General features: G+C 51.9%; 7 protein-coding genes across 7 annotated transcripts; all 7 read left to right on the top strand.

Moving 5' to 3' along the window:
* On the top strand, positions 1–2,748 carry TbgDal_X9990 (hypothetical protein, conserved, (fragment); the record flags this gene model as incomplete). The annotated part of the gene is made up of 1 exon (XM_011779870.1): positions 1–2,748. A coding segment is annotated over one exon (2,748 nt), but the record flags the coding sequence as incomplete, so codon positions are not given.
* A 198-nt stretch (positions 2,749–2,946) lies between these two features.
* On the top strand, positions 2,947–6,924 carry TbgDal_X9980 (nuclear pore complex protein (NUP155), putative; the record flags this gene model as incomplete). The annotated part of the gene is made up of 1 exon (XM_011779869.1): positions 2,947–6,924. The coding sequence occupies one exon, from the start codon at positions 2,947–2,949 to the stop codon at positions 6,922–6,924; it is 3,978 nt and encodes a 1,325-aa protein (XP_011778171.1).
* A 227-nt stretch (positions 6,925–7,151) lies between these two features.
* Positions 7,152–7,526, top strand: TbgDal_X9970 (hypothetical protein, conserved; the record flags this gene model as incomplete). Its single annotated transcript, XM_011779868.1, has 1 exon — positions 7,152–7,526. The coding sequence occupies one exon, from the start codon at positions 7,152–7,154 to the stop codon at positions 7,524–7,526; it is 375 nt and encodes a 124-aa protein (XP_011778170.1).
* A 299-nt stretch (positions 7,527–7,825) lies between these two features.
* Positions 7,826–8,731, top strand: TbgDal_X9960 (hypothetical protein, conserved; the record flags this gene model as incomplete). Its single annotated transcript, XM_011779867.1, has 1 exon — positions 7,826–8,731. The coding sequence occupies one exon, from the start codon at positions 7,826–7,828 to the stop codon at positions 8,729–8,731; it is 906 nt and encodes a 301-aa protein (XP_011778169.1).
* Positions 8,732–9,400: 669 nt separating this feature from the next.
* Positions 9,401–9,886, top strand: TbgDal_X9950 (hypothetical protein, conserved; the record flags this gene model as incomplete). The annotated part of the gene is made up of 1 exon (XM_011779866.1): positions 9,401–9,886. The coding sequence occupies one exon, from the start codon at positions 9,401–9,403 to the stop codon at positions 9,884–9,886; it is 486 nt and encodes a 161-aa protein (XP_011778168.1).
* Positions 9,887–9,966: 80 nt separating this feature from the next.
* TbgDal_X9940 (hypothetical protein, conserved) lies at positions 9,967–11,406 on the top strand (the record flags this gene model as incomplete). Its single annotated transcript, XM_011779865.1, has 1 exon — positions 9,967–11,406. One exon carries the CDS (start codon positions 9,967–9,969, stop codon positions 11,404–11,406), a length of 1,440 nt encoding a protein of 479 aa, XP_011778167.1.
* Positions 11,407–11,601: 195 nt separating this feature from the next.
* Positions 11,602–14,214, top strand: TbgDal_X9930 (hypothetical protein, conserved; the record flags this gene model as incomplete). Its single annotated transcript, XM_011779864.1, has 1 exon — positions 11,602–14,214. The coding sequence occupies one exon, from the start codon at positions 11,602–11,604 to the stop codon at positions 14,212–14,214; it is 2,613 nt and encodes an 870-aa protein (XP_011778166.1).
* Positions 14,215–14,726: the final 512 nt, after the last annotated feature.

The raw sequence follows: 14,726 nt of genomic DNA, 5'->3' as shown, positions 1-14,726 counted from the left end.
GTTTTCCTCACCTTCATGTCACGCACCCGCTTGGCCGAGTTCCCGCTTTGTGACCTTCAAGTGGAGCTCCACCAGAACGTACTCCGTATTCGGGGTAATCACGGGTCCATAACTGACGTTTTTTTTGGCGACACGAGGACCCTCAGATGCGTGCACAAGTTAATATACTTGCGACGTGGCTGTGATGTGCCACTTATCTTCATAAGTAGCGAAGCACCAGAAAACGCTAAATTGTTAGTGGACGCAAGCGTGAACACCGAGCGCGGCTACTTTGTCGGCGACAATGGCCCAAACGATTCCTTTTACCCAGAAAGGGGGCATGGGGGTTCGTCAATCCATGCCAACGGAAGTCTCATGCCGTACATGAACTCTTTTCATTATGAGACGGCGGCAAGCACCGCCGGGGAGGATAAGCAACTTCCGGAAGTTACTCAGAGCGCGCTCACACTTACGCTTCAGGATGGTCAAACACCGAATACGTCTCTGATACAACAAAGCTTTGCCAATACGTACGCAGATATTGCTTCGGAGAGAGAGACAACGGACGAAACGGACGATAAAGACAGAAGTGAAGTTTCACAGGAAACCCTGTTTTCAACGAATGCCGTGACTCCTAGGCTGTTTTCAGGCTCCCCTCAAGCTGTCTCTATTGACGAAAATGCTTTCGGACCCGACATCGGGGCTGCAAGCGCGGACAATCGCGAGGTAGCGCACACCGAGGCCCCCGCGGTTTCAACCCCACGTGATAGAGGGCCCCCGGCGGTGCGGGTGTTACGTCGGCAATCATCAGTCTTCGCTACCCAACAGCCTACCTCCAGCCGGATGAAGGCGAACACTCGAACACGCGTGACCAGTCAGACGCAGGTCTCAGTGGTTTCTAACTCCTTAGAAAAAGATTCGTCAGTTCTCCAGGATTCGTGCACATTATCATTGACCGATGCCGCTACCGGTGTTACGATGCTTAGTAGGCCGCCTCCAGGTGCTGCAAACAGTCTTTCAAGCTCGCAACTTTTAGTCTCTGCTGCATCAGACAATGGTAGGAGTCTGGTGCCCATTGTCGAAGAACTTGTGGAAGGTAACCCGAGTGTTGCCGATCCTCCCGCTCCAAGTTCGTCAACTCCACACGTGGACAACCGCTTAACGCCAAGGGTTCTAGTTTCTAGGGCCTCAACCTCAGGTGGGAGGAGATCCCCGGCCGTACGTGAACTACGTCAGCGCCCCTTAACGACTGCGGACCATGCACCTGTTGTCAGACTAGAAGTGAACGCTGGAGAATCACCGGTGCTGCAGGATCATGTTCCTGGTGCCCCAACCATCGCGGAAAACGAGACAGTGGCACCAAACGTGGAGCCGAGTGGCCAAGGCGCCACCACCGTTGAGCACTTGAACGCGGCCAACGTGTCAACAGTACACACCTCTGAATCGGTAGCGCCCCAGCAGCTGGCGTCCAGGGCCCCAACACCAGGCGGAAGGCCGCCTCCGCCTCTTCGCGTGCCGAGCCGGTACTCATCAGTGATGGCGGGTCAATCACCTCTTCCCAATCGACTATCGTCAGCTGCAGGACCTCGCACGGCACCACAGGTTCCCACTACCAGGGCCTCGGTTCCTGTTGGCAGAAGTTCTCCACCTGCGCGTGTGCGATACAAGTCCCCAACAACCGCCAGTGGTGGTCTTGCTTCTACAGTACACCCGTCAGAAGTGAACGGTGGAGAATCACCCGTGTTGCAGGATCATGTTCCTGGTGCCCCAACCATCGCGGAAAACGAGACAGTGGCACCAAACGTGGAGCCGAGTGGCCAAGGCGCCACCACCGTTGAGCACTTGAACGCGGCCAACGTGTCAACAGTACACACCTCTGAATCGGTAGCGCCCCAGCAGCTGGCGTCCAGGGCCCCAACACCAGGCGGAAGGCCGCCTCCGCCACTTCGCGTGCCGAGCCGGTACTCATCAGTGATGGCGGGTCAATCACCTCTTCCCAATCGACTATCGTCAGCTGCAGGACCTCGCACGGCACCACAGGTTCCCACTACCAGGGCCTCGGTTCCTGTTGGCAGAAGTTCTCCACCTGCGCGTGTGCTATATAGATGTTCGCCAACTGATGCCGCTGCCGCCGCTAAGGCACCCGTCCCCCTCCAGCAGGGTAAAAGTGCCAGTGGTGCCTTTGTGGGGCCGATGCCAATGAGCTCTAGGGCTTCAACATCAGTTGAACGAGCGTCTTCGACAGCACCAATGTTGCACAGATCATCGGCAAGTGGTATTGCCTCCGATGCTCTGTTTGCCCACGCCCCACCTTCAACAGACGGCACCAGTTGTCAGTCATGTTCGCCGGTGGCGACTTCCAGACGTTCGATTTTGAGTGCCAGAGGATCCTCATCGACGCGGTTGTCACGTCGGTGGCGACCAACTGCCACCGGTGATGTTGTGGCTTTCAACCATCGGGGCGCGGCCCTCGAGGGTCGGGTTGCATCAAGGGGTTCGACTTCAATGGTGCTTGGGCCTGCTGCAAGAACTTCCTCGGCCATGCGTTTTTCTCGTCGGCGGCCCCCGACCGCTGCCGGGACCGGTGGATCTTCCACCGGGACGCCACAGCGAGAGGACATGTGCAATCCCAAGAATTCACTGACTGCAAAGTCTGAGAGGCTGGCGGGTGATCCTTCGTTTCTGTCATCGTCTGTTGACTACAAGAAATTTCTAAACGAACCCGAACCCGACTCGGATACTGACGTCTCCTTGGAGCGGCTGCTTTAGAACCCTAATATTTGCTGGAAGAACATGGAACACGAAAGTTACAGATTTTGACCGGCATGAGTGCTCTTCTTTTTTGTGTGTATGTGGGTGGATCTCCGCCTGTGAGTAGTCTTTGTGGACCTTCCCCCTCTTCTCGTTAATGCTGTCTTCTTAGCCGGGATATTTGTTAAGGTTTTTGTTGGTAAGCGCAAAGAAAGGATGGAAGTACGAGATGATAACCCGAGTAGGATAGAGGACGCCACAAAGAGAGCAGTTGAGGAAATTATCAGTGCGGAGATCCGTTCCGCTGCGATTAGCAAAGACAACACTATTTCGCCATGCGGTCACGTCTCTTCCCACCCATTTGCTCTCACCACATTTGACACGTCTTCCACGCTTCCGGCATTTCTTCCACTAACGGGGGTAACTTGGCCGGAAGCTGTCAAGGCCGTGTGGAAAACATTCAGGGCGAATTCCACTGTTGGTCTATTCCCAGAACTTTCAAGGGCATGGATAACGATTGACAACAAGCTGCTTTTGTGGAATTTTGGGACGGGGAGGGACTTCTTTCTCTTCGATGAAGTGCCTGAGCTTATCGTAGCCGTTGGAACCCCCGTCTTACCCATTGCCGGCGTTTTTCAAGCTCACATCACCTATGTTCTCCCAGTGTCAACCCCAAAAGCAGTTCATCTACTGGGGTTATGTGTTTTTGGAGGTGGTCCTTTGAAGAAGGCGGAACTCTACGTGGTGAGCCTTGGATTCTCTGTGATGGCACCGGCGCTCTTTACAAAGCTTGTTGGTGTCAAAGAGCTGGGTAGGATCTTTGCTGCAGGCGCAGATGGGTGTCTCTACGAGGTTAAGTACGCAAAGGAGGACACAGCTTTCCTTCCGAAACTTAGGCTCGTTAATTGTTCACTAATGTTTGGTAGTGTTCCGGTTCTGGGAGCCGTAAGCTCATTGATCAGTGCGATTAAACAGACATGGGCGAAAGAGAGACCTGCACTGCGCGACGTCGCCATAGAGGCGAAGCGTAAGCTCCTGTTTACCCTGAATTCTGAGAGCACAATTTCATTGTGGAGGATAACGAACGATGGCCTAAGTCAGCTGGCCACAGTCAGAGGGGGGGCTTTGGGGGGAACCAATCGGACATCAGTGTGGTCGGGAGGAGCGGGTGTTGAACTTGCCAGGATATTTTGCGCTACGTCATCCGATGACAGCTGTTCGCTTATTGCCGTTGCAGCTAATGGGGAACAGTACCGCTATGTCTGCCAAGACGGTTTGTGGGGTGGTGCCGACGCTAGTCTTTCCCTGCGCGAGAGCTTGGGGTCGTACATTCCCCAAGGCCGTGAGGTTACCGTTTGCTTTGCTTCCGAAGGAATCTCAGTTGTATGCCACGCAGAAAAGTCGGAAGGAGGTTATTCGCCCGATTCTGTGACTGTGGCTTCTTCACACAAGGGGATATTGCAGCCGCATCACAACTGTCGTGACATCGTCGCCCAGTTTGAGCCAGAAGCAACATGCATGACACGAGTTGACGCTATTTCTGAGGTTCCCGTAGAAGGCGGTGTGAGTCCCAACGAGTTGTGCTCTCAGGTTTCATGTTCCCCAAGGCAGTTTGTTTTTCTTCATCGCCATGGAGTTTCAACTTTCATAAAACTCCGACCCGTGGATACACTCCACATGATAATCGCGTCGTCAAGCGAACAAGTGCGTGACAGTCTCCTTCAGCGGCTTTCTTCTATTTATAGCGCATCGGACTATTGCTGTATGCTTGTACAAATTGCTGTTGGTTGCACGAATGTGCCGGTCACAGTAGATGGTCCATACGTCGAGAGAGGTGATGCAAACGCATCCTTTTCTCCGGCAGGGAAGGGTAACGGCAAGTCACAGATTCCTCTGTCGGTAGAGCAATTAGGCCGCCAGCTGAACGAAACGCCCTCTCAAGAGGTTCAGAGAATTGCACGTGAGATACTCCGTAGTGCAATGGCGCCGAGTTGGTATGAAGGACCAGGCCCCGACGACGGTACCCGCCACATTGTCGTTCAAGTATCGCCTTTCGCCTCGGGCGTTTTGGCATATATTTCAAGGGCTCTCTACGCCGTGTGGAATACGGCGTTGGAAGGTGTTACAATGCGTGAATTGGCGGTTGTGGAAACGGCACTCTCCTCTGTAGTTCGATTGTTGAACAGCCTGAAGAGAGACGTGTGGTCCGACAAATTTGTCCAGCCGGCTGTACCGTTCCAGTGGGACAAAGGAAAGGTAACGCTGGTGCTTCCACCCCATCGGTCGTCGATATCATCATACGACATCAAGATGTTGCAGTCTGCGCTTCTGTGCTCCTCTCACACTTTATGTGAGCGAGTCTTACAGACAATCAAATTTCTGAAACAGACGGCTGCCGTCCCGCCAATGGCGGAAGATGGTAAGGTAACAGTAGCACAAATTGTGAGCGACCAATCAGTGGCACACCGCATGGCGCGGCACGTTGGAAAAGTGGTGCTTTCCTCCGAAAAGGGCGCAGGTTATTTGCCGCAGGACGGCGTTGGTTCAGTGATGCAACTGCAGCTGGAGTGCCCGTACTTTTTCAACTCCATCGATGTGCAAGAATACAATGTGCGGGTCGAACTTGAGAGGTTACTGTCCGCCAATGGAGAAAACTTCCACGCGTTTCCAGAGGGTAAAATGGCAGAGTGGGAATCATCTGTCTCTATCATGGCCGCTTCATTGTGGTACTCCGGGGCGTTGCTTGATATATGTCAGCAACTGAGGGCGCTTAAAAAGGAGGGCACTGCTGTCAAACTCCTACTCCACGCTGCGTGTCAATTGGATCCGAATAACTCCGCTTTCAAGACCTACCTTGCGGAGAAAAGCGGCAATCTGAATCAGGCAGTGAGCTCAGCTGTCGGTTCCACCTACCAACAGAAGTTAAAGGTGCTGGGTGAGGTTGTCAGCACTCTGGAGAACGCTTGGAACACACACCGTAGTACTGTCGATGGCCTTCTTGGGGGTCCTTTGTCCTCCGGCGCTATCTGGCAGATCGAGCCTACGGACGAATTGGCTCATTGTTACCTATTCGACTGGTTGTGTTTGCCTCGTGACGATGCACACATCAAGGCAATGCTTAGAGAGACGTTAGTGGCCGCGCATTCCCCATTTATCGAGGCGTATCTTCAACGCAACATATCGACTCTGGGGGAGCAATATGTTCGATACTTGCGAAAGACTAAAAAAAATCATGCCCTTGCCATCGAAGTTTGTGCTTCTGTCGTTCACGCACCGCTAACAGGAATTCCAAGAGAAGAACGAATTTCCTACAGGCTTCGCTGCCTGGCTGAGGCGAAGGGGAGCGCTGAAGAGTCAAAATCAGATCAACTCAAAAGTCTTGAGCAGCGCATAGGGTTAATGGAGGCACAGCTTCACCTGTCTAAAATCATTTGTGAATTTATCAACAGCGGACATTCTCATCTCGATAGGCGAGTTGCAGTGGATGGCCGGGGTCTCATGACGGAACGGCAAATTGCATTGGAACAGATGGAGATGGTGGAGAACCATGTTCTCTCTACTGTTCAGCTGCTGCAAGTTGCGGGTATGTTCTGCGCATACGGCGGAGCGGAGGTCCAACTTGATGTCCTGAACGCGGCCAACGTGACCGATTCATCGCTTCACGCCGCGTGCATCGACCGCTGTTTCCAGCGGAAAGATGCGACTGTGGAAGAGATAGCAAGGCGGGTTATTGGAAAGTGCATGCGTACGATCGCCTCTCCCCTGTGTCATGTGGTCAAGATATTGGAAGCATATGCCTTCCAGCGGTCACCTGAAGGGTCCACACTGACCGTGGACGTTCTCTACGACTGTGGTGTGGAGCACAACGTAATATTCTCGACGATCGCCGCGATTTTTGATAAAAGGGACTTTCTTACCGCTCCTTGTGAAACATTTGACCAATCTGCAGTTACTGATGCGTTCTTAGTGCATTCGCTAGCTGCCGCTCTTCATCGTGCGGTGTTCGCTTCGCACATCAGCTCCGTTCAGATGTACTTTCTAGGTAACGCTCTAAACACGGTGCGCGAGGGCATCAGCAAGGTCGCCATCCAACCCGGTGATGAACGCAGTATCCGGGCATTGAGCGCTGCGGAGGGATTGCTCGAACAGTGCAACCTTGCCCTGAATCGTGCCAGTTCCAGGTTTACTTTCTAGGTGTACGGTGATAGATTATTTCACTGCGTTGACCTGTCTGCGTCGACAGCGAATATTAATTGACTAAAACTGCACAGAAGATGAGGCGTTCCCTTTATTCTTCGCACTACCATCGAATCTCTACATAGGAAGGCACTCAAGGACATGAGTTCCTGTTTTATCGCCGGGTCGAATTTGCACTAACCATCCTTTTCTATCCTTTATGTTCTTCTATTTTACTTGAAACAATGCGGGGGAGCGGGTCTTCCGTGCATAGTTTAACGTGGTTGTGGGATAAAATGCCCGTCCTAGTTGCGGAGAAGGCACGTAGCAATGGGCCGTGGCGGTTACGAGTCTCCGCCGCCCTTGAAAGCACCCGGCGTTTTGTAGGCGAGCGTTTGGGATATTGTGATATCAGTTGTGAAAAGGGTCATCAAGTCGACGGTAATGTGTGGTACGCTGAACAGTATCTTTACCCAAACCATTGGCAACCTGGATCTGGTTTGAGACCAAAGCTAGTGGACGACGGGGAGTCGCGTACTTGGTTGAGAGCGTGGGCGAGAGCAGTTCTAGTACCTCTCTCTATATTGCTGTTTGCATTCTTCTTGTACATCAGCCTGTAGTGCGCTGGAATCACATGAGCACGGTCTCGCGGGAAGGTAAAGCGAAAGATTGGTCGTTGTCGTTTCTCCCCTTCTCCTGTTCTTTTATCCCCACCTCCGTTGACATGCAGAAGTGTGCGCGGGCAGTGGAAGATCAATTCCCGGCCAGTTGGTGCGAAGAAGAGTTTGAGAGGTATTTCATCATATAATGTCGCTCTTCCCCCCATATCTGTTATTTATCTTCCAGGTGCTTTTCGTTACGCAGAATTGCTTGGGTTGCCGCTGCTGCTCATGTCTTGCGGGTGGTGGCGTGAATAACGATGTCCGATACTACTAGAAGAGTGAAGCTGCTATGGACTCGCGTGAGGCGTAAATATTTGGAAGTGCACCACTACCTTGACACAAGCTTTTATAAGCAGTGCCGAAGTATCCTACATGTGGTAATGGATCTAGACAGGGACGGGATATTTGCCCGCGACCCCTCCAAGCTACCGGACTACCGGATGATTATTTCGCACCCAATGTGGTGGGACCTCATTAAGGCTCGCCTCACAAGATATGAGTACACATCCCCATCTGCATTTATCAATGACATGCGTCTCGTCGTTCAAAATTGCTACGACTATAATAGAGAGGAATCACCCTTCTCCACCTTGGCACGCCGAATTGAAATTGCAATGGAGGACCTTTTCGTCACGGAGCTCTCCCTCGACCCACCTGATCCACGTGAGGTGTTGAGGCTTGGTGGAAGTGCAAGTAAGTCTCACGGTCGACAACTATGGGAGATAATATGCCGTTACGAGGGATGCAAAAGGGGTGAAACACCCAAACACCAGCAGATCAGACCCGCTGAACTGAAGTGTGCAACGCGCCGCCGCCTCATAATGGAATTACGCCGCTTATCGGCCAAAGCAAGAGGAGGCACTCACGGTGGCCGGTCCGAAAAGGCAGCGAGTGCCCAACGTGCACAACCGCCTGCTTCTTCCTCACGGCGTCCGGAGAAAGCGAAGTTCCCTACACGAAGCATTCTGGAAACAGATGATGACGTTTACTTCAGAGAAGAGCAAAACGTTCCACAGGAGCCACCAAGGAAAGAGCCACGCCTCGAGCGCGTGCCGCAGAACGAACGCGCTGGCTTTTCTTCTTTCGCCTTACTTAGTCCTGTAGAATTCGACGAAGGCTCAGATGAGGTACAATTCAACGAAGAGGCGAGGGTGGAAAACTGACGGGCGGGGATACAGTGAAGTTCTTATATTCACTCTTTTTGCTTGTTTGCTTCTGCCAGTTTACTTCATATGAACCGCTGCTGAAGCGAAATGTGGCGGGGTAGTGGATGGTGGAGGGTCAAGTTTTCACGCTTTCTACTGCCTATTGGCCTCCACTTTCTTATTTTTCTCATCGGGTAGATCTTCCTTTCACGTTGTCGAGGGGGTTTTCACTTTCTCGATCTGGGAACCGACATGGAGGCAAAAATGAACACTGAAAAGGGAGACGCCCAGAAAAAAAAATAAAAAAGATCCCTTCGGCGGGGTGGTGGGTAGTTTAGCTCGTTTTTATTATTGTGCACTTCTAGGGAAAATGGAGGAAGGTGTCGCTTGTGTGGTTGTAGTGGCAGGGGAGGCACCACTGTAAGTCTGTCGCAAAAACCGGGGCAGCGCCATCTGTCAACTCCGCCTCCGCGCGGCGTATGTGCGTGATTGTGCGTGTATTGTGTCGGTTTCTGTTTCTCCTTTAGCCTCGTTAATACCAATTACGTTCCCTTCTCTAAATAATTTACCCAGCGTAATTCTCCATTCTTGCCGTCGCCTATATTTCCCTTTTTGCAATTTCACTCATCTTTGTTGCTTGTGGTTATCGTATTTTTTAGTTCTCTTAGGCGGCTTAGCCGCGTGGAGATGAATCGTAAAAGGCCGCGGTCTCCGGCCGGGGTGCAGTACTGGCTGATGAAGTCCGAGCCTAATAAGTTTTCGATTGACGACCTGAAGAAATGCACCCGCTCCCCGTGGGACGGGGTTCGGAATTATGCTGCTCGGAACAACATGAAGTTGATGAAGGTTGGAGATTGTGTACTGTTCTACCACAGTAACGCGAAGCCCTCTGGTGTAGTGGGACTTGCCTCCGTTGTAAAGACTGCATACCCCGACCACACGGCGTTGGACCCGAAATCAGAATATTACGATGCAAGAGCAAGCAAGAAGAACCCGTGGGAAATGGTCGATGTGCAATTTGAGGAAAAGTTTGCTTCAATTGTTTCCCTCGAGGAACTAAAGAAGGAGAAAAAGCTGCAGGCGATGCAGCTATTTTCGCAGTCAAGGTTGAGTGTGCAGCCCGTCGAGAAGAGTGAATACGATCATGTTGTATCGCTTGGGCGAAAAAAATAACCTTGTTCTCTCCGGCACACGTACCCTCTCGTCACGCCGTGTGGGATTGGTCACGCACAAATACATATATTCGTATAAATATGGTTATACACTTGTGTGGATTGATAATCGTGCCCACGGTTTCATCTCTGATTACTATTATCATTATTACTTTGCTTTACTATGTTCATTACATGATGTGTTGCAGTTGCTGTTTTTTTTTTTTTTGCTTGCTTGTGGTCGCCCATACTTGTTTGCCTTCTCTATATGCTTCTTACACTCATCGGGTCGGCCGTTCATATATAGGAGGAATGAGTGGTTGGTTTGGTTCGCCTGCTCCCACCGCTGCGCCACCCCCGATTCCTCTTAACAACCCAATAGGGGTGACCCCGCAGCCCTCAGTACTCGCCGTGCCTGCGCCGCAGCCGGTTTCGCTGTCTGTACCAAAGGCAGTACCCATTCCACAGATTAGCGCGCTGCAGCAGCCACTGTCCTCCGTAGATGCTAATCTGTTGATGCCACTGTTATCAACCCCTCCTCTTCCCCTTTCAACCCTGCCCGCAGTGGCAAATGAGAGCAGGTTGACGGCGGAACTGCCTCCGACTCTGAGTCCAGGCAGGAGTAGTGAGCCCCTCACTGTTTCACTTGAAGGGTGTGGTGGCGTTAATGTGGCGGCGAAAGCTGCCATTTTGCCGGTAGCTGCCCTAGGCGGTAGTGAAGGGCAGAGCGGAGAGCAGGCGGCCGCCGTGGTTGGTGGGGCTGAACAAATCTCTCCCGCTTTAGGTGGGGTTGTCACAGATGGGGACACACTGGCCGCATGCAGAAAGTCGCTCCCCTCATATGTCGTGTTCGGTGGTGCTCGGTACAACCGCGTGGATGTGCCGCCAGGGGCTGTGAAGGTTCTAAAACGGAGCAATGAGAAGCTAATCTCTGTTTCACCTCGTAATACAGCTAAGTATATGTCACACCAACTTCAACTCGCCAGTGCCATTTTGAGGTTAGACTCCCTTATGCGGCCGCCCTCCTCGTCATTCGATGCTGCTGCTCGGTTTAGTGCCGTTGCACCACAGGACGCCGGACCACTTGAGTGCGACACGTTTTCTCTGAAAAACATATGGACAATTGCCTACGCTGGTAGTGTGAAAGATCTACACGCTTTTATAGAGCTGGATGGCAGTGCTGTCAGTGCGAGAGGATTTGTGGTTTACAACCGGCGCCACTATGGCGTAAAGAGGCTATCGGAAAAGTTTGTCCTTGGCCTCGGTCAGAAGGCCACTCCCCTTCAGTATGCTGCCATCGCCGGTCACGTAGACAGCGTGGTTCTCCTTCTTTGTATGGGAGCTGAGGATGACTCGTATCCTTATCTGAGGGATATTCTTGGTGATGAGTTAGAAACAACTGTAAAAGGTGTGAACGCAAAGCTGCGTTCTCCAAGGAAGCATCACTGCAGCCGAAGGAAAGGGAAACGAGGACCAGCCCCGACGGTTGCTCCTCCGCCGCCTGCAGCTGAAGAAGATTGCCCTGCTGGGACGCAACCATAGAGAAAGGAAGAGGATTGGTCATCTGTTGGAGATAAAGTGGGGATGCCTGGAAAATTTTTTGCACAGTAGAAGACAGATCAGCCTGACGCCAGTGGTACACCAGTATTTACCTTTTTTAACCCACTTGTTTCCCTGTGCCGTGCACCGCTCTGTCTGGCTACGAGCTTCTTTTTTTTCCCCCTCCTTCCGTAGTGGATGGAGGTTCTTGTTGAAAGGTGTCTTTTCAAGAGGGAATGGAACGGCGCAAACGTGGAAGACATTGTTGAATGCGCTCATAGCGGAAAGGCACATTTCATCGCCACTGGCGCATTCAACTCATTAGTTGTGAAGGAATCTCATCAGGGGGATGTAGAAAGCCTGCCCATCGCAGCACGTACTCTTCTTCTTAGCGCTGATACCAGCGAAATTGTTGTGCGTGGCGTTAACAAGTTTTTTGACATCGAGGATGTCGAGCGGGATCTCCTGATGTGGAAAGGCGATGTAGCGAAGCTGCAGGGCATATGGTTGCAGAGAAAACTAGCCGGATTTGTTGTAACATTGTTTTCTCTTGATGGCAAGTCGCTTGGCGTTGTCACGAAGCACGTTGTGGAGGGTCCGCACGTCGATATTGCGTATCACATTCTGGAGTCCATGTTGAGTACCGAGCAGCGTAGACGGCTGGCGCGTGATTTGTTCGAGTTGAGAGCTGCTGTGAGCTGCGAGTGCATTTCACTCAAGGACGACTCGCACCATCCGGTGCCAGAGCGGACCGTGTTTGACAACAAACTGGTCGTTTTCTCCATTCACAAGCGGGATGATATGCGGGAGGTGAGTGTTCCCCCGGATATCATGCAGAAGATGGCAAAGGAGTGGGGGTTTCCATCAGTTCCTTGTTGGCGCGTTAAGAATTGTGAGGAGTTAATCACTTGGCTAGGAGAGAGGCAGCATTGGGAAGGGAAAGATCCCGCTGGTGAGGCGCTAGCAGAGGGATATGTGGTGGTCATTGAAGACACTGTGCAGCGTGTTTCCCCGGAAAGTCAGTCGATTTCACCCTTTACGGCTTTGTTGATCCGCTTGAAGGCAAAGACGGTGAAGTACCGTGTGCTGCGCTCACTTCGGTCTATTGTGTCCGGCGAATCTGCTGCGCACCCGTTGCTCTTCCATAAAATTCTCGGCTCATGGACAGAACATATCTCCGGCTACACATGTTTGCAGCAGGCTGTAACAAATCGTGGCGTACACCAGATATACAGCGAATTTGAGTCGTATATCAATGATCAAGGTAATAAGCGTTATCGTGGTAGCCACTTGAGTGTCCAACAGGCCTATAAGGGACTCCTCGGGTTTACCGAAAAAGAGGCCCAGACGATATCGTATGCGCCGCTCGATGTCATTTTTTTGTGTGGTCTTCCTGGTGTGGGAAAAACCACACTCGCAAGGCTAATTGGGGAAATGGGAGGGAACGGGTGTTCTACTTTTCGTTACATTCTGCACCTGAGTCGGGATGAAGTTGCGAAGTGCGTGGCGGAGCACCATGGCATCAATGACTCTTCGAGTAAGCACAAGAAGCGAAGGTTGCGCTCGATGGTGCACCAGTTTGTGCAACGTGCGTTCAGGCAGTCAATTTTGTTGTCATTTCTACTTGAGGGACCGGGTCTTCTGATCTTCGACGCGTGCAACGCCAAGCCGAGCACACGGCAGCGGTGGCGCTATATGCTTCCCAGAGAGTTGGCTAGCTTCCGCATAGTTTACTTGGCATGCGCTGAGCGCAACATCCTAGCGTCTCGTATTGCTGGAAGACGAAACCACTCCGTACTGCGAGGTGCCGAGGAAGCTCAGGCTGCCCTTTATGCTGTGGGAAAGGAGTTTGTTGCCCCACTGGAAAGTGAGCCTTGTTTTTGTTTGGATGCTGCAGCAGCCTCGGCTGAGGACCTCGCCCGCTCGGTATTACTCCTCTACGAGGAAACAAATGGGCCTGCTCCGAGCTGTCGCCATCGTGCCACTGTCTATGATCATCAACAAGCAGAGAGAGAGCTAACAAAGCACTTTGCAACATTCGCTACATCGATTCTTGGAGATCATTATAACGACAGTATGACCCTTGCGCGAAGTCTTGAAGTGAGTCGTAAAAAGGCGGTTAATACAGTGGCGGTCCAGTTGTTGGTGAAATTCGACGAGTTGTACGAGATTATATCAGACGTTGTTAAGAGCATCACAGTGGTAGTGGATCTGCCGAAGTTGAGCTGGTGGGAAAGGTGTAAACGTGGTCTGGGCTTAGGCAACAGACGACGTCCCGGCGTAGTGGAGAAGGGGCACACCCGTTGGCTTCGCGGTTGGCTTCTTGACGGGCGAGAAGTGGGGGAAACACCACCAGAAAATGTGTGGTTTCGTGCCCTTGAAGATCGGTACGAGTGCCAACCTGCTTTGCCCCACGTCACAGTGTTTCACGGTCCTACAAGTGCTGCGACGTGGGTTTCTGTGCCAGCTATTGGAAGTGCTGTGGACGTTACCCTTCACTCCGTCTTGATCGATCCCTTTGCCTTGTGCCTCGGTGCCACGGTGGTGTTGAATGGTCGCCGTCAGGAACTACAGTTGAGCCCAGGTTGTGCGGTTCCGCTTCACGTGACGGTGGGCCACACGCGTCGTGTAAAGGCCTCCTACGCTGGCGAAATGTTTGATTTATTTCAGCAGCGGGAGAGTCACAACAGGAAACTTGAACATATGCGTCTCGGCTTCTCAGTGAAAAAGAGTCGCTCGAAGTTTTTTAATTTTGTGCAGGTTCGTCTTGCCGAGCAGGTTAATGTGCGAGGAGTTGTTGTTGTTGTTTAGATGCGGGCCAGCTAGCTCACACTCGCTACCAGACATCTCCGAGCGACCCTGCCGTCTCGTAAATTTCTTCTGTCGTTGTATCTTGATGTTTTCCATCCTCCCTCATACTGTGTGTGGTTTTGTGCTGTGCAACTGCACCTTTCCACTTCGCTAAGCGTATTATTTTGTGTTTCCCCTATCTTCATATATATATGTATCCGCATGAAGTGTTGCGAAAGGGCACTGGTCATGTCAGAAGCCGTCGATAGCTCAGCCATGCAGAAGGCTAGAGACGATTATATGCAGCATTTCTCTGATGTTTTCTCTGATGAGTTGCTGAAAACGTACGAGTCCGATGGGAGCGCAGCGGCAGTTGAGCAGTTAACTGCCTGCATTGAGGTTGGCGTTGCAGTATGGGGCCATCCCATATCAATCAGGCACCCTCTATCATAGGGAAATCTGTGGAGGCGCTGTATCGATCACGCACTCCCTCTGTGGGTTGACAGTACGACATGCAATTTGACCCGTCTGTT

Source organism: Trypanosoma brucei, chromosome 10 (genome assembly GCF_000210295.1).
Source record: "Trypanosoma brucei gambiense DAL972 chromosome 10, complete sequence".
In the NCBI taxonomy this organism is placed as follows: domain Eukaryota; phylum Euglenozoa; class Kinetoplastea; order Trypanosomatida; family Trypanosomatidae; genus Trypanosoma; species Trypanosoma brucei.
Note: the sequence above shows the minus strand (reverse complement) of the source record. Positions and strands in the feature narration are given on the sequence as shown.